The sequence below is a fragment of the Apis laboriosa genome, unplaced genomic scaffold, assembly GCF_014066325.1.
Source record: "Apis laboriosa isolate Shangri-la unplaced genomic scaffold, ASM1406632v1 scaffold14_cov150, whole genome shotgun sequence".
Lineage (NCBI taxonomy): Eukaryota > Metazoa > Arthropoda > Insecta > Hymenoptera > Apidae > Apis > Apis laboriosa.
Window position 1 is genome coordinate 2,217,590 of NW_025221798.1, and position 20,501 is coordinate 2,238,090.

At 27.3% G+C, this 20,501-nt stretch overlaps 1 protein-coding gene across 1 annotated transcript in view; it reads right to left on the reverse strand.

Moving 5' to 3' along the window:
* Positions 1–1,442: 1,442 nt before the first annotated feature.
* Positions 1,443–20,501, reverse strand: part of LOC122710643 — an 83,665-nt gene continuing 64,606 nt past the window's right edge. Inside the window, exons 2-6 of the mRNA XM_043928622.1 lie at positions 20,397–20,457; positions 8,269–8,340; positions 5,716–5,855; positions 4,196–4,347; positions 1,443–2,068 (exon numbers count right to left, since the gene is read on the reverse strand). Of these exons, the coding sequence (XP_043784557.1) occupies positions 1,997–2,068; positions 4,196–4,347; positions 5,716–5,855; positions 8,269–8,340; positions 20,397–20,457 (497 nt within the window). The 3' untranslated portion in view covers positions 1,443–1,996. The remainder of the gene's footprint in view (positions 2,069–4,195; positions 4,348–5,715; positions 5,856–8,268; positions 8,341–20,396; positions 20,458–20,501) is intronic.

Here is a 20,501-nt window from a genome sequence, read left to right on the forward strand (position 1 = left end):
CTTCTTCAAAACTTAGCAATGCATTTATAATGTTTTATAATATTTTTATTTTATCACATTCTTTCTCACATGTTTTGTCATACTTCCAAGTAAAAACTATAATTTTAAATATGTAACATGTTAAGAAACATATATTTAAATTTATATATACGGAATAATGAGAATGAGAAGTAATTTATTTTAATTATTTTTTTTTTATTTATAAATTTAAACATATACATGTGGAAAATATTATATAATGATATTAAAAAACAAGTATTAAAAATTATAAATATTTTATAATTTTTTCATTTTTATTTTTTATGGTATATAATAGTTAATTGAATAATTATATATTGTATTATTATTAATAATTAGTCATAAAATCGAGCATAGTTGTAAAAACATATCATTCTTATTTCTCTCTTCCCATTCAATAAAAATATAAATAAATAATATTCATTCATACAATCATTAACAATCATAATAACTTTGCACTAATTTTACGATTTTAGAAACAGTTATGATGTTTTTTTAAAATTGCAAAGCTATTTAAATATAAATGCCTATATTAAGTTCTATAAGCTATTATTATTAGAATTATATTTTTTATAAATTAATACATGCGTAAAACATATTATTTACTATCACATATTCTATTATTCATTTATACATATGCTATGTTATTCATCATAAATTTGAGATTTTTTTCTATTTTCATTACTATGTTTTGAAATTTAATAAGTTTAAAAATTTTTTAAATTTCAAAAATAAAATATCTTGAATAATAATATGAATAATAATATGAATAATATAAATAATATGAATAATTTTAATACGATTAATTCTTATTTTAAAAAAAAAATAATATTAATATAATTTAGAAGAATAATAATATTAATATTAATATTATTAGTCTTAAATAAATTTTGTGATATTCTCAAATTTATGATTAAATTTATTATTCATAACTCTTTTTCAGAATCGTCTACGCAAATTTTTTACATCACTCTGAAATTTATCTTCACAGTCATTAAAGTACAATCGTTTATGATTAACCATTTTAAAACATTTACTACTTACACAAATACAAATAAAACATCATCATTAAACATTAGAGGATGAGAAACAGCTTTTTTTTTTAAAAAACATTTGAACGCGCGCGTATATATATCAAAAGGAACTCTTAATAATCTAAGGCCGATTTCAAATTATACAATTGAAACAATTTCTAATCCAGTGTTTCCTAATTCTTTTTAAGAATAATTTGATATGATAATATATTTGTTGTAGTATATTTGTTATATTTTAAAATATTCATATCAACTAAGGATTAGAGTAAAATTTAATCAAAAATTAAATAAAATTTAATATCAACTGATGTCGATAAAGATAATACTTTATAATGTAACCAATAATGAATTTTTATTTGTTTTTATTGATCTAGAAATTCCATTTTTCAACATTATTTATAAATATCAATAAATATTACATATTTTTATATTTCATAAAATTTTAATATTATTTTCGCGATTAAGAAACATAGTATTGTATTGTATGCAATATTTCAATACCATATATTGACTCGTAAAAAATTTCAACTACACAAAACGAAAACGAGAAATTTTGCAAATATTTTTATATATCTCAATGATCTGACACTCTTTATCTTTGATCAAATTTCTCAACGAGTCTCGCATTTTACCTGCTCATTTTTGGACCGCTAAACTTCCTTCGGAAAGTTTCATCGTTCCTCTGTTCAAGTTTTCTGTAACTTTTCGAATACGCAAAGCTTTCTCCTTCCTTTCTTTTTTGTATATTACATCCTCGCAAAGATGTCATTGACTTCTGCGTAACGCGAAAGAAGCTTGAATTTTGACATCGTTTGCAAAATGTCGAGATCGGCGTTTCTTCTGTCCGTTATCAACGACTAAGATAGCGTAGCTATTTGACATGTCCTTTGTTCCGGTTCACTATCCTCGTCTGATTCGCTTGCCCACGAGGGCTGACGTTCGTGTCATATTTCCCCATCGCTGTCTCCCACTCGTCCTGTTGGTCCAGACACACCGTCGTCCAGTACTTCCGTCACCTTGTGCGATGCACTCGATCTTAGAAAAAAGGTTCTTTTCTTTGTGGTCAGGAGAATGAATTGCTAGCCATTGGACAATTCTTATTTTGACAAATGATATATTAGGAATTAGGTTATGTCACGAGTAAGGAGATGTTATGTTGTGAATGTGAATCGAGGATTTTCGTAAAAGAAGACGAGAATGATATAAAAAGGAATTAATGTATATCGACATGAGTGAATTATAACAAACATTGGATAAAGTAAAGAATTAGAAAATCACATATCTTTAAAAAAATTGAAATGAATTTTTAAATATGGCAATATGATTCAATCAGAGTTTGGAATTTTTTTTTATATAAAGTATACATAAAAGTAATGTGTAAGATTGATAGCTAGTTATAAGTATTTAGAAGAAAAAAGAAGTGAAAGTGAACATGAGTCATATGTTTTATCAGTGCAAATCAAAAAGTGCAAAAATTGATAAAAGAGAAATATGATTTCTTTACTTTAATTTATAAATTAAAAGATGTTTACATATTTTAATTTTATTTGATTCTTTTATTGAATTACTAATTATAATATATAATTGTCGAATATAAAAAAGATTAGTGACTGAAAAAAAAAGAGAATCGAAAATCGAAGTAAACATATCGATAATTTTTATGGCGCGAAAAGTGGTGGGGATAACTGCTAAATCAGTAGTTCTCAAAATGACGTAGATCAGCAGTCCTTTTCAAAATCTCAAAACTTTTCATTATAAAAAAAATTTATATAATTTACAAGGTAATAAAACTAATAATAATCATATTAAAATTACATTATTATTAAAAATTTTTGCAAAAAAATACAATTTCAATTATAATGTCATCGATGATATAATAAAAATATTCAGAATGATAATTATACTATTTTGTCAAATTTTAACATATAAAGTTTATAATTATTTTATAATTATAATGTTTTCTTGAGTCAAAAATTAAAATTTCTTCTTTGGAATTTGATTTAATTGAATTATTGATAAAGAAATAAAAAAAGAAAAGACAATCTTATAAATAATATTAAGAAATGCTAGTGTATTAATGTTGAATAATGCAGATAAATAAAGTATGATAGTAAAAGTAGATGAAAAGAAATGAAAATTTTATTTTATTTCAATTTTTTGAATTTTTATGAAAATTTTATATTATATGAAATAAATATAAATGCAAATAGATAAAGAAACTTTATCATTTCGTGAAAAGTTTTTAAAAATTCTTTAAAGTCAAAATAAATGTAAGATGCGAATAGTAGATGTAAAATTAGAGTAAAAATTCTCATAAAGATTTAGAGGGGCAGATTAAAGTGTAAGAATATTTAATGCTTTGTTTTGCTGCATTTTAACCTATTGAATGGAATTGAATTCAAATAATATTTGATATTATGAAATTATCTGAACAGGTAAATGTATGTGTGCATAAAAAACTGTAGAATAATTAATTTTCCAATAATTATTTTTGAATTATTAAACTGTAAACTTTTTTCAAAAGAAATTAAAATTATTCTCTTATCTATTGTTCTATATAATGATTTTCACATAAATAATGCATATTAAAAAAAAGTAATAAAAAAGTTATATATTATAATTCTCTTCATTTTCTCTTTTAATTTGAATAATAATTTGAAATAATAATAATTGCAATTAAAATTACAATTTTTTTTAAATTACCATATAATTCCATTTCAGTACAAAAATAATATTTTCATAATAACAAATGATTTATTTGAGAATCATTTTACTTAATAAAATATACAATTAAAATATATTTCAATTTTGAAATTTCTTTATAATAAATTCAATTTTAATTATTTCTTTTTTTTCATAATAATCTTAATCATTTTAATTATTTAATATTCTTATCTACCATTTTCAACTTAAACTATTAAAAAATCTCCAATTTCTTAAATATCTAATTTCTTAAAAAGAAAATTTTCAGTTTAAAGTAAATTGAAAAAAATTACTAGAACAATGAAAGGATTATCTTGTACAACTATATTAAATTACATTTCCTTTGTAGCAGAAATTTAAGAATTTTCAACGTTAATCTCTTAATACAGAAAATTACATTTTTCTTTTTTCTTTTTTTTTTTTTTAGCTTGTATACTTACCAGAACTTCTTCAAAACGATCGTAATTCTCAGGCCTAGTATTTAGAAGGCTCTCGCCAACTGAATCCGTGGCATTGCTCATCTGGCAGGAACCACGTATGCCCAAAGCGCTGGACGTAATATGCAGCAAGGATAGCACTGCCAAAAGTCCGGCTGGGGATATAAAAACAAAAGGGAAATGTATAACGGGGTATATTTTTTTCATTTTAGTTTGCTTTCGATGTTATTACTTAATATCAAATCCTTGTCTCTTTCGCATTCCTCTCATTCAAATATTTTTTCACAATACAAGATTTCAGAATAATGAAAATTTTCCTCCTCTTATTTATTATGATTATATTTTTGAAATTATATAATATTTTGTCAAATTAAATCATTTTTTGATTCTAATATATACTAAAAATATTACATGTAAAAATTATTATACAATTCCTGATCATTAAATTAGGATTATTTTAAGGAAAAATTTTTAAGTACCATAATTTTCTTAAAATTTGAAAATTAAAACTTTTATTTTTTGATTCTTTAGATCAATTTTCTTGATTGTTAATTATTTTGATATTTGATATTTAATATTTGGAAATTTTTCCTAATTCGATGATCAGGATCAAAATAAAATTTGAAAATCAAAAATAATAATAATAATGTTTTTACTTTTGATTTTTAGATATTAAAAATTAAAAATTAACAAAAATAAATCTAGATGCAATTCCTGCATTTGGATTCTTACAAGAATCAAAATAAATTATCTTAAATGAAAAATAGTGATTTTTAAATCTTGTCTTCAATATCATATAATTCTCCTCTACAACTTAGGTAAGTTATGTCTATGAATCAATGAGTATCCGCAGGGAGGAGCGACAGCTTTCAGGTGCTGCATTAGATTTATGCAGATCCGAACTTGTTTTCGTGAGTCCTTTGGGTGGAAACGTACTCACGAACAAGTTAAAATGTATCTTATTAATGATAGAGATAACATTATATCTATATGTTATTTTGTTAATTAGTCTTTAAAATTTTAAAATGCAACAATTGTATATCTAGTCTAATATAATTAATTATATTAAATTATATGTATCTCTAAAGAATTTCATTTTTTTCATTTATCATAACTAATTTACAAATAATTTGCAAATATACTGTGTAATTTTTTAAACTACAAATTTTATAATTTTTCTTTGAGATTCTAAATTACTAAATTCTATCATTTCATATATTTAAAGATAAAATCTATTTCAAAATCAAAGTGAATGTTTCCACATGAGAAAATACAAAATTTCTCCTAATTTAATTAAATAAAATAATATTCAAATATTTTCAAAATAATCATGTTAAATTATATCAAAAAATAATACGTTAAATTATACTTAATGATAGAATGAAAAAAATAAATAAATAAAGGAAATAATTCCACCAATGCATTATTAAGCTATGAATTAGCTTACAAAAGGGCTCCTGTTGTTACTTTTAATTAATAATTTTCAACTTATAAATATTTAAACAACTAGTTTGCCAAGTTACCCGCAACATAGGACAACCATAGACTATACGGTTTCCATGCCAAAATACAGGATAATGGTAGATAAAACAATGCTCTCCGCCAACCCCTTGTTATCGCCAACACTGCCGACCAGCAGCATGAACAAAGAGACTCGTCGTTCCTGAAACAAAATATATACAACGTTTTATCGAGGTCCGTGTCGTTCTCTGCAAGAACTAAGTCTTTTCAAATTGGATTTATAGGTGCAATAAAGCGTTGGAGATTTTATTAGGAGGAGAATAATTCATACACGTATTTTATAACTTTATTGGATAATAATATATAATTTTTGATATAATTTTGTGATATCATAATTTGAATAATAGATTTATTTTAGTGATCATATTAGAATATTTAAAAATTATTAAGTTTAAAATAAAAAAAAAAATAAGATTTTTTAAGATATGAAATAAATAAAATCCAAATTATTTATAAAATATTATTAAATTTATTGTAGAGTCTCATCACATATATTAATTCACTTACTATTTTTGCAAATAATATTAAATTTATATTATATTCCAATTTGAATTTATATTTTATTTAAGAATTTCTGAAACAAATAAAAATAATCAGAAAATAATATTTAAAAATAGTAAATAATTTAGTAAATCATAAATAATTAAAAAATATACTAAAAATTAAGTAATATTAATAATTTATTTAAGTTTAGAGAAAATAAAATTGCAATAATCTATGAATGAATTGATATAATAGATTGTAATCAGAATTATAAATTGAAATGAAATCATTCAATCTATAATATCTATACAATTGCATTCATTGTTGAAATTGGTGAAATTTAGTAATATAATAATAATTATTGTTATATATATTTTATATTATCTGTATTAACTTCTCTAATATATCCTTTGGATTTAAAGATTATTATATTCTACATATAAATTTTACCTATTTCATCTTAAATTAATAACTATTCAAAAAATAGTTCAATTTATCTTTATGAAATCAAAATTTTATTAAATACATCCAGTTACATTATTTTTTATAATATATTGGATAACTCATTTTTAATCTTTTTAATCAAAAAACTGTATTATATTATATGATAATACTTTTCACAACCAATGCATAATTTTCTATTATTTTTCTCACTTTCCAATCGTCCACATATCTAAACCAATTCAACCAAGCCAATATCCCTTACAACATGTTTTTATAAAAATCCTATAGTTTCATTCGAGCAAGTCACACCAAGTTATTTAACCAACCTACCCCTTTTTCCATTTTCCCTTCATTGTCAGTCGAGAATTCTCGAGCCGAATCTCATTGATTTCCTAATGCCATTCCAGATTCCAATAAACGCAAAAACGTCGACGAAATCGTGCAAACTATTCTCGAACGAGGGATTCTCACGAGGAAAAAGTAAAGCGGTGGCAAGGATGGAAAACTAGACTGGTAATTACCACGTTCGAACTTTGTCCCAATTTCCTCGATCGCGAGTCACCTCCACGTGTAAAGTGGGGAAGTGACGAAGATGGGCGAAGAAAATATGCAAGAACCTGATATAGATGTATAATAGAAGGAGGACGACGAGGATTGTGAAGCCACCGAGGAGGGTGGTCGTGCTCGAAGTGAATACGGCGAAAGATCGAGGTGGAATAAAAAGGGAGAAAGGAGTTTCCGAAGGGAAAAGACGATTTTATTGGCGGACGAACTTCCGACGATCTATCTCGGCTCGACACCACTCGTTTCGGGAGTTTATATTCTTGTCGACGTTATCAAAAGGAATAAAGTCGACGAATAAACGTCTCTCCCTCCTCCCCCTCCTTTTTTCTTGTACCTTTCTTATTACGACCGATGGAAATCAGATGTTTTATACCATGGAGGATTTTCTTCCCTCTTGCTTGTTTGCACTTCGATGAAAATGCTTGAAGAGATGAAGGGAGCTAGAATGAAAAGGAGCTCGCTTTGCTGGTTTGGAATAATAGTGTGTGATTATTTGAGGATTTTGTTAGAAAGATCTGTTTTCAATGAACTGATTTTTTTCTTCTTCTTTTTTTTTTCTTTTTGGAATAGGAACGTTTTGAACGTGGAAATTAAAGAGAAGAAATTGATTTATGAAAGATATTTATAAGTATTCTATTTTTTATTTTGGTCACGTTATTGTGTTTATCTGACTGATGTAAACTATTTTTCTGAATGTAACTTTCTTATTTTACTTTTTTTATGATTGTTTTATTCTACGTGCTTGGCTATGATTGGTCTATTCTACTTGTTTGGACGTGACTAGCTTATTCTATTTGGTTGGAAGCAACTGGCCCATTCTACTTGTCTGCTCTATTCTATTAACTTGATAGATTATTTTGTTCTATTTGCCTGATCATTCTACACATTTTTAACATTAAATATATTTAGTATAATATAATATTAAATGCTTGGATTTAGTGATGATGATAATTTAAACGTTTATGATATTTCTGTAAAAATCGTATAAACGATTATGAATGAAATATTTATAATAATTTAGGAATAAGAATAATATATAGAAAGAATATGCTAAATTTATTTACCTGACACAGATCTGTACGAACAAGGTGATGGCCCATGTAATCTCGAGAAAGAATATCAAACCAGATGCTGCTCTGAAATAGAATCATATAAATTTTTATTTAACGAGTAGTAGAAAGAATATTGTTGCAATTTATATTTATGTTTCAAATACTAGTAATAAAAATCCATCTATCAATTTCTTTTTCACTGCTCTTTTTAGAATCAAATTTTGTATTAAAAAAAATATTCATGAAAATTCTTTCTTATTTTTTTTTTTAAAATTATCAAAATTTAACTTACATTTTATCATATAACAATCATTATTTATACAATTAGAATATTTAAAAATTAATATTCTTTTATTCTCTTCATATTTTTAACATTTGCATTATTATTTTCTATTTTAAATTAATCCTTTTCTCCTATTATAAATATTCTTAAACAGTTTCATTATCTTCCACTATTAATACGATAATCTTAAAATAAACGTTTTACACCACTCTCATCTTATCTCCCTCCCAGGTTATTAATCTTCCACAACTTCTTCCCCGGTATACATAATTTCCACACTTTTTCGCAACAGTTCGACTTCCTTTAATTAACAAGCTGCACAAATTTATTCCAAACTCGTTTAAACGTCCTTCTTTGATCGCAAGAAGCGCAAAAAATCTCAAAACTTTCGTAAAAACCTTCTCCCTTCAAATTCATTTTCCTTTCTTTCTCAATTCGAACGATTCGAAAGAATGCTCACTCATTGATCTTCGAATCCAGCTAGTGAAAAAAAAAAAAATGGCAACACGACGAAATACAATTTCTCTTGCGCAATTCCGCTTTGCATCCCGCCTACGACTCTTATTTTATCGCGGAAATAAGTCTGCGAATTACTCGCGGCCCCGTGATTCCCTGCTGCCGTCGTGTCCACCCGCTATAAAACTCGCCCTGTTTCATCGCCGTTTGCTCCTCCTCGTTTTTGTGTTCCACGCGAGGAATTTCAAGCGAATTCGCGATTTCTCGAGCCGCAGAAGGTGGAATCGAATCGAGGGGGGAGGGGGAGAATTATTTCGTTCGTGGGAAATTCTGTTCCCCGGGTATTGTTTCGTCGAAGAATTCGGAGGAATTTTAAGAATGGGTTCTTCCTAGGGAGAATAGAAAATTTAGGATTCGTGAATTTTTAAACATTCGAAATAAGAAATGGTGGGATGTTACTTACGTAAGAGATACTTTGACAGAAATAAAAATATGCATAATTTGATTTTGCACATTGAAATTATATAAAAATATAGGCCAACGAGTTGTTCAATAATCCTTGTATTATTTTAAGAATTACGATAAATTTGAATCGTTATATCTTGGCAACGATTGAGATGTTGAAAGAAAATAAAGATTTTAATGGTTTTCTCTTTTCAAGTACTTTAATTGAATTAATTAATTTTTCTTATGTTCATGTTATAATATATATATATATATTTTCCAAGATAATTTATATTTTTAGGTCAACATATAATAATCTATCTTGAATTATACATGAACGTGTCAAATGCTCGAGCTAGTGCTCCAGTTCGTTGCATATTAGGTCTCGTAGGTCTCAAGAGTACAGGAACATGGAGAATTCTCTCTATGTAACGTTCTCTTGAAATCTACATAGATTTAAATACCAGTTTGTCAGAATTTCTTTAACCAAGTAAATGTTAATATTACATTTCATTATCACGTTTCAACAGGGATTATAAACACTGTACAAAATCGTATTCCAATGCAATAACTCTTATCGTCAATTCCTTGTTCGCTAAATTTTTCATCATAATTTTTTCATCACGATAAGTTCAACCCATATTCCAAGAATAATTGAATCTAAAAAATCGATTTTTAAATTCAATTCAATAATATAAAATCCATTTCTCTGATTAATACACATTTCAAACGAAAACGAATTACAAAACTCTTTTTCTTTAATAAAATCGAGTTATCGAAAAAAATTATTTTCCATTCGTCTCGAAACGCGTTTTCCATCGATTTCATTCGCACGTTGGATACGCTTAATTTCACTCGACACGGTTGGAATTCACGATGAAACCCGGGATATTTCGAGCTCGGGATATTTCGTGTTATAGTAATTTTGTGGAAGGCAAGACGCGCTAATGTCGCCACCACGCGTGGATAAAGCCAACACGCGGGAAATATGCAGTCGACCGTTGGGATAGACACGCGTATTACCGAGTGGCTGATCATACCGCGGCCGAATCTACTGCCGCTTCTATCATTGAACGTACTACTGTTATCCAAATGAGAATCCACGGGCAAACGAATCGATATGCGGACTCGTTTACTATTTGTTCCACATTGGATTTCGTATCTGACGGAATATTTTGGCGTAAAGTGGATTATTCTTTGTTCTCGTTTTTATATTGATATATTATATTTTAAACATTCGATATTTATTTATTTTAAAAAAGTTTTTCAGTCTTTATTTATGTTCAATGGACGATAATTTTTTTTTTAATTCTTAAATCAATACGCAATTTATACACTATATTTGAAAATATATTTTATATTATTTGTACGGATACATTTATATCAGGCGTAATAACAGTTCACATTTGCTTCTTTCATTGAATATTCAATTTTTTTACATCATTATTATTGTATCATTTTTTTTATATTTTTTTTTCTTTGTTGCCGTACTGACTGACAGTGGAAAATATGCATGTATAAATACGCGTGATTTATTAAGAGTAATTTTTACTTGCTACAGTAATTAACGCGAAGAAGAATAAAATGGAAAATAGTGTACTCTTTTAATCCCATTATGCTCGAATTTCGTTCTTGATATTAATTTATCACCGAGGAGGAATGTAAAAAATACCACCACGAAATATTTTCTTTCCTATAAATAATTATTATGATACAAAAAAAAAATGAATAATTTATGATATACATTTCTCTAAAATTTAAAATTTTATGCAAAAATTAATTACAGGATTTTTTTAAATTTTAAAAGTTTCATCAGTGTTTTTTTTTAAACAAATTCACATATATGATTAAAAATCAATGGAAACATAATCAACGAATTTACTTGATTTTTAAAACAGTGAAGTATTTTTGAAAAAAATTGGAAACAAAAGTAAAAACAAAAAAAAAGAAAAGAGGAATAGATAAATTATAATATAGCTCGTGTTCCTTTTAAATTCGCTGGTATCGCGCAGCAATAAAGTTAAAGTTCCATCATTGTTCGAACAATCGCACCAGTGTCGTACGTTAAATGCAATGTCCCCAAACTCGATTTATGGCTTGCAACTGCATTAATCAGAGAGGTAGATCTTCCCCCCGTAAATTTCAATCTAAATTCACTCACAATAAAAGATAACGAAAAGATAACATTTTTAACATATATCGCGATCGAAAATATACATCGAGTCTATTAATATTCCATATTGCCTGATATAAAATATTCATTCATTTTTTACTTGCGATATTTACGAACATAATGAGCATGAAAAAAATGATATAATATTATATCACATATGCTAATTGAAACTAGTAATTTTGATAAAATAATATATAAAAATAATATTCTATTTTAATATTAAATAAATAAATTTTTTATATATATATATTTTATATATAAAAGTTTTATATAAATATATAGCTTGAAAACAATTAATTTAAAAAATTTTAAACTTGGAATTATGATAAAGAAAAGATATTAATACAATTTTTATTCTTCTCCCTTTTTTCTACATTTTTCTATATTTTTATAAAATAATTTATTTGTTATAATATAATAATAGAAAATAATAAAAAAAAGAAATATCGATTGATATTATCGAAATTAGATGCAGATTGGCCGATCACGCTTATAACATCGTTATATTGTCCGACCAAAAATACACACAAGTATCGTGCAACTTGGTGTGTGGAACTATCAAAAGTTTATTTTTGATAAAATAAACCGATTGAAATTTAAGTTTACACAAACGATTTTGAACGAGGTCAATTCGCTTGTTTGACCTAACCTAAAAGTTGCCTCTAATGTAAACGAGGCTTCACTACATGCATAAACATATCATAAAATTCTGCAGGCATCCTCGAAATTTTTGATTTATTTATACCTCCTCTTATTTTTACTTCTAGTTTCGAGAGAAATTATTTATTTCTTTAAATGATCAAATATATATATATATATATTTTAGAAAAAGAGAATTTTTCAAAAAAAATTGACTCGTCAAACTTGAAGAGAGAAAAATCTCGATAAATATATTTTCAAATTTTATATTAACTTATATAATCATAGAAATTGTAGCAAATCTATAATAATTATTATAGATATATACACTATAATTTTTTATTATAATTAAACCAATATTTCACAAATGAACAAAACATAAATAATACAGTATCTCCTTTTTAAATAACAAAAATAGAATTTATGGCACATTAGATTATTTGAAGTTTTATATATTCCGAACATTAATGCCTTTTCCTTCTACAACTGTTTACAAGCATTACACTAGCTCGTAAAATCGTAAACACGATGGAAAGTTGTGTGCAACACAATGGTATATATATATATATATATGTATATATGTATATACATGCTATATTTACCATTCAAGCAAATTTGAGCCACTTGTGTAACTTCCCATTGTAGTTGTATACCACGTCTATTTCGTTTGTATTATTTCATCCAATGTTTGTCCTATATGGTTTTCTTACCGTGTTCGTTAATATATACACGAGGAGGAGGGGGGAAGGAGGAGGGGAAGAAGAATGGTCGCAAAACGAGGGCAATCACATTTAAACGAAAGCAGTTACAAGGTTGGTAACACAGAGAGAAATGAACAATTAGTTGAGCAAGCTCGAGTTTTCCATTGCCCCCCCTCTCCTCCCTAAAAGTTATCTTGCGATCCAAATTTCTGAATTAATCGTTGCTCGTTCATTTCATCATTGTTGTGTCACTATTATTGTATATTTATTTACACTACTCGAGAAAAATATCCTCGTTCGAGATATGTACAGAGGGAGAGGGGGGAGGGGGGGACTTTCTTGTATTGTTCGAGTTTCGAGTTTGGAATCTTGTAAAGATGTCGTTAAAAGTTTATACGTCGCGATTCAACTCTCGTCTCGTCTCGTAACGGCGTTACGAATCGGAATCGAGTCTGAAAAAGCGTATACGTGAAATATATATAAAAATCTGGAACGATTCTGAAATTTTGAAATTCTTGCTTGATATCGTAATTGTTGTTTCAAAATTGAAATATTTGATATAGATATAGAAATTTGTGATGAAAGATTGTGAAAATTTGGAAATATTTATATTGCGATTCAATAATGAAAAAGAAATAATAATTTTGATTTTATTGATAATGTAATTTCAATAATGAGATAAAATATCATAGTCTTCCAAATATTTTACAATGGTGTATTAATAAATGATAATTCTTATTCTAATTATAATATTTCAATAATGAAAGAAAAAATAATTGACAATTTTTTATTTATCCTAGTAATTTAGTACGATTTTATTAGAGTGTACAACAGGAATGCAAAGTGATGTAATGAAATTATATAGCATAACTGCTTTCGTTTAAATTATTATGAAGAAATTAAATGTAAAAGGATGAATATATGTAACTTTAAAGTAATAGGAGTACATATGATATAGGAGGTAAAGCTATGAGAATATTCAGAATGTTTAATCGTTTGTAGTTTAATGTGGTTTATGATAAATCGTTAATTATTAATAATTTGACGAATAATTATTCATCATAGATGCATTATATATTTACATATATATATACATATATATATATATCTATTTTAATTGTTATTACACGCATGAATCCTTGTATTATAATATAATTTATTGACAAACGTTGAAATTAGGTGCATACATGATAAAATTTATCGATTAATTAATATAAATAGAAATTGAAATAACTTGCTTGTAAAAATATTTTACACTTATACAAATACGAATCTCATCGATCATACATCGTATACATTAAGTTGCGAGCTCAGAATGCTGTCTGAAAAGTGAAATGTGAGAGATATCCGAGTAAAGATGTAGGTAAGATTTAGAAAAATGATGATCGATCGAAGGTTTTACGAGATACGAGCGCACGAGGAAAGGAAGAGATATCGTGTGTCTACAGATGAAAATAGAAGTCGTACATAAAGAATGTTAAGAGAAGAATGGATCAAAGAAGAAGAAGAAGTAAATATTTTGCATTGAAATGTACTTTTGAAAAGAAATTTTCAGTATTGGTATTATAAAAAAAATTATTTGTCATTGGAAAAGTTTTATTTTAAAAAACTAATTTTTATTTTAATATCTTGATTTTAAAATTATAATTTTAAAAATTATTATAAATGGTATGTTTCTCTTGTGTTTACAAAAACTTTCTCGATCTGAATAACGCTTTCGAGAATGTAGTGTTAAGTATACTTGTCACCTTTAACATTACATGGCTAAAAAAAAAAACTCACTAGTAGAGCCAGTGAAGTATAAAGTCATACATCAATGATAAATTATTCCAAAAATATAAAAATTATTTTAAAACTCTTTCTAATCAAAGATTTCTTACGTTGAATTAATAACAAATTCAATATCTTTTATAATCCATTATCCGTTAAATTATGAAAAATGCAACAATGATAAACGAATTGTATAGGCATAAGTAAAAACTAAAAATTTTCAAATAAAAGGAAAAAGAAAAAATCAAAATTTTCTTATCAAAATCTATTTCCAAAAAATAGAGAAACCATACCGTTCAAGTCATTTTTTGATTGATCGCGATATCTCAAGCGGTTGCTGAGATATAAGCACTCAAAGTGTCCATAGTGCTTAGGACAATAATAGAGATTGTGAATGGGACGACAGCCCAGTGATATATACTTTTTCTTGCGTATTACATTTTTCCAGGAATCTAATGTCTATCTATTTGTCTGGAACTTGAGATAGGTTAGTGAGAATAAGTGCAACCGAGAAGATAAGTAAGTGTCGAGCAAACGACAAGGGGAAACTAAACGAATAAAAATTACTCTTTTCTTTACACGACGATATCTCAAAAACCGGAAGTCGTATAATGAAGAATGAAAAACCGTTTTAAAGAGCAAAGTTGCGCGTTTCTAATGGTTCTCCGTTCATCGACCGGAAGTCACTATTTTCGAAGTTGTAGCGGCACGAAGTTTTTCTAATTTTAATAGAGTTTAATCTTAAAATAGATTTAGATAAACGATTGAAAACTATCTTTTTTTTAAACGATGATATTTCGGAAATCGGAAGTCGTATTAAAATGAGTGAAAACTTTAAAGGAAAAAGTTTCGCGTTTTTAATGTCTTTCATTCATTGACCGGAAGTCACTATCTTCGGAATTACAGCGATTCAAATTTTTTCTAATTTTAATAGAATTTAATCAATTTCAAGATAAATTATATTTATAAATATGTTTATTCTTGGAAAAATGTTTTCCTCATTAACGATTTTACTAATAACATTATCCCTTGAATCTCCCAACACCCATATTTTTCCAAAAATAATTTTCCACCGGAAATTTAATTAAAACCTATCGTATAACATAAATTCAAACGAATATCCATTTCATTTTTCCAATTCTCAAAAAACCGTTCTCGCCCAAAATTAAGAAAAAAAGAATAGAGAAGAGAGTGTCTGGGAGGAGGGGGGAGAGAAGGGAGAAAGAAGAAAACGGCAAGAGAGGAAATGGCGCGAAATCAAATATTCCTTTCGATTCTTAATCAAAGTGCGTGCCACTTTTAATTCGTAATTCGAACACTCGATTATGTTTCATCGTTCGTTCGGTATGCATGCAAAACACGCATTTCCATAGAGGCTAGCGGAACGTAATCTGGAACGACGGGGCTGTGATCTGCGAATTTGCAATTTGTCGTACCCATCCCCCGGGTTAAGTACACTTGGAATCGTAATTCGGTATTGACCTTTCCCCTCTTTCTCTCTCTCTCTCTCTCTCTCTCTCTCTCTCTCTCTCTCTCTCTCTTTCTCTCTCTCTCTCTCCTCCCTTCTCCTTTCTTCCCACACGTGGCGCGCGGTCATATTAATATACTTGACTCGTTTAATAAAGGTGTAACGAGGTTTGCTCGTACGGGAGACTCGATTATGTCGATGCATCTTCCCAAATTGATTATTTACCGCACATTCATTCGGTAAAGGCAGTTCCATCGATTCGCAGATTGGTTTATTCATCGAGTGATATCGTACCAAATTGTCGAGTTAAATATGGGATTCGTGGATTTTAGAGCGTTTTAGACTCTGGAGGGCCGTGTATATGAACCGTGTGCGCATTTTCGATGTACTCTGTGAATCGATACGTACTATATTAGATTGTCCGGAAATAAATTGCGGTTTTTAACTGTGTTATATTTAGAATCGATAATGTTATTTTAATATAGATGCGTGCTATGGATTATTGGCTGGGTTATATCGTTCCTTGATAGTGATTAGTGGATAGATTAATTAGCAAGTTTGAAAAATTAATTATTCTTGTTGGAGCTGTATTCGATTCAAATAAATAATGATTAAAAAATATCATTCAGCAAATTCAAGGAAAAATATTAATTTTTCATGTTAGTTGTTAAACGTAGTTATATTTATATTTATATACAAATGCAAATTTTGATAGAAAATTGATAATGAAGTGGAGCCTCTAGATAAAAACTTGTTTTATCTTTGGAAAGTTTTAACCGTACATTTTGCATATTTTTTCCCCGAAAACATATGCAATGGTATGGTATTTGCATATTTTATAAAATTATTTCTCGTATCCATTTCATATCCTACGTTCAACGAACAAATTTTACCAACCATTTAAAAAAAAAAAAAGGAAAACTAAAAACATATTCTTCGTGTCGAATAATTGTTGCTAATTAATTCAATGTAATTACGAGAAAAAAAATTTATGAATGTCATTTTAAACAGAAATTCTAATTTTAATATTAGTTAATTATCCGGTGGATCAGATTGGCGAAATTTGGGGAGATAAAGTTATCGAGAAGCAATCGAGAAGTTAAACAGCGCTATACTAAAATAAATTTAAATTTGCCTCCGTTATAGCAGAGAGAGAGAGAGAGAGAGAGAGAGAGAGAGAGAGATATTAGGTAATAAATAAATTTAAGCCGATAAAGCTTTTTAATTAACTACGGTTAATAACAGGAGGAGATAAATATAATTTGTTACATTTTAAATTATAATCTTAATATTTGAATTTCAAATAATGGAGATTTTATTATTTTATCCTTGGTTCTCGATATATATTTATCGCATATACGACATATTCTTTACATATTTTAATGTAATGTATATTTGTTACCTCATATGCGATCGTATATCATATTCATCACATTACATCTATCCGGGTTTGCATATTTTGACATATTTCATAAATGTCTAATTTATATTCCTTCAAAATACTGTCGCTATTAAAATCATGTCAAAATTCTTGAAATATTACATCTATAATTTGCATCTAATAATTCATTATTTTAAAATTGGAAACGAGATTGCGAGAATGATTTTATACCTATATAAAAATTTTTAATATGAAATCTAATATTTATTAAAAATAATATTTTTAAATTTAATATTCCGTAGCTTTTGGACTCGTTCAATTAATTGTTAAATTTACTGTTAATATTCTTCAGTGGTAAATTTCCATTTTACTTCATTTGATAAAAATACGAATTTTTCATTATTTAAACCCGGTGCCCAGTTCACATACATCGACACGAATTACAAATTTAAAAACATTAATTCAATTTGATTCGCAATCTTCACTTTTCGAGAGAATTCTTTTCACATTTATTATCCTCCATTTAATATCCTCGTTTTAATTCGCATTTATTCCCTATCACGGGGGGATAAAGGATACAAATCTCTTCTATCGTTACAAAGGATGCGTCATGTTACTATCCGATGTACAGAGTAATGCAATAACATTGAAAATGTAAAACATTTTTCTCAATTTCCATCCTTCTTTTCTCTATACACTCTTATATCCTTCCTTTGCAACACCGTAAATACGACGCGACCGTGGTAGGGATAGGCAAAAAACTACCAAGGCCAAAGCTATTTTTCTCTCGAAAATAAAGTCCACGCTCGAACGATCTACGTACGCGTTTTTTCGCTTGCGACCTCGTGGCAAGACGATCTGCTTGTTCTTTACGATCGATGTCGCGTGCCAAAAAGCGGAACAAAGCGTCGTAAATACGTAAATTTTCGTAAATGAACTCGAATCATCGATGAATCATGGGTAAGTAAATTGAGGTGCATAGTAATTTCGTTCCATTTATTGTTTTCGAATTATTATATTCTACGTAATAATGTCGTATTTTCGATAGAAGTAAAAATTTATAGTTGATTAATTTTATTCCAAATAAATTGATATTATCTGTACTTTCAAATAATATTTAAAACAAGATGATATATTTATATTTTCAAATCTAGACGAAGTAAATAAATCAATTTGAATAAAATTCCAATATTTTCGATATTTTTCACCAATATTCTTTTCGTTTCGAATAAAACTCACTTATCTTATCTTATGCATTCTCTTATAACGTAATATTTTTCCTACTTGTATATCGCGAAAAATTATAATTTCTATTTCCTTCGTTCTTTTTCGTGTTAAACCGAATTAAAATAATCGTCATGGAGGATTGCAACGATCGATGTCACGTGTACAAGGGCGGAAAAACGCCGGTCTTTACGGGATATCGAGAAATTTCGGTAATCGTCGCCGGTAACCTCGTTCTAGGCGGTTTCCGCTTGCGAAAGCTTCCGTTTGTCGGTAATCGAATCGAGCCTTGAAATTAGATTTTTCGTGGATAGATTCGATTCGCGACTGACGGCTGTGTTAAAAAGGAGAGAGGGAGGGGGGAAAAAAGATGCTCTTTCTAGAATTAATTCGATTCTGGTCATGATTTTTCTTCGTGATTGAAATTTAATTAAGCAAAGTTGTGCAAGTTTCTAATTTGTTTATCAGTATTATGAAATTGAATATTTTTAATAATACGTGTTTTGATATAATGTATAATATTATATTAAAGAAAATAGTACTTTTAATATAATATTTTTTAGATAACGTGTTTCTCATACGATGTTGATGATAATTTCAATTTCATTTTAGAAGTTAGAAGCATATTATATTATAAGCATATATATTATAAAATAGGATAATTATGCCTCTTTTAAAAATAAGTGAAAATGAAGAGAAAAAGATAGAAGATATAATTTTTTTTGAGAGTCATTTTTTTAAATATGTCATTGTCTCCTTTTTTAATTTCAAATTCAAATTTAGATTCTTTTTTAAATGAATATGGTTATGTGGTTTCATAATTTTTCTCATTTGTGAGATTTAATCAAAATTAAGATTTTTCTAACTATTAGTTATTCGAATCAATGGAAATCAATAGATGAAATGTTAAAAATACAATTTTTTTATGAATATAATATTCTTAATGTTTTTTAAAATAAAATATTGCAAATGTAATTTTTAATTTTCATTTCATTTCTGATAATCTGATATTTATCCTTTTCTTTTAATCAACTTTAAAACTTTTAATTACAAACTTATTAACATCCATAAATATTCCATCACAAAAACTTGATCAAATTAATCAAATAAGAAATATTTCTCTTCTCCTTTCATTTGAATAATTCATTATTTAATATCATCCTCTATACAAATAATTGATAAAACTCTAAATTTTAAATTTTACAATATCCTTCCCACAACAATAATAATAATATTGAGACAAATTATCAAAAATCGAACAAAAAAAAGAAAATAATTATTCAATCATTCCATCGAATACCTAATAATTAAATTTAAAATTTCCACTTCAAATTCCAAATTCTTAAAAAAAAAAAAAAATTATACCACTTACAAATAAATAAAATACAATCCTAATCATTAATCCCCTTTTCAATTTATATATAATCGTTATAAAAAGTTAAAAAAAAAAAAAAGAAAAGAAACAAAATCGAACAAGGAATTCTTCTCTCTCTCTCTTTCTCTCTCTTTCTATCACACTCTATCCCAATATTTTGATATTTGCTCCTCTGTATCTGATAATTGAGTTGAATTACGGCATACGCATGTTGAATTATCCTCACGTAACGTAAAACCCCATGACGTGCTGATGGTACGCCACATCCGCTCCGACGCCGCACACAACTGGAACAGAAAAACACGAGTGGAAGGATTGAGAATCCGTGTGC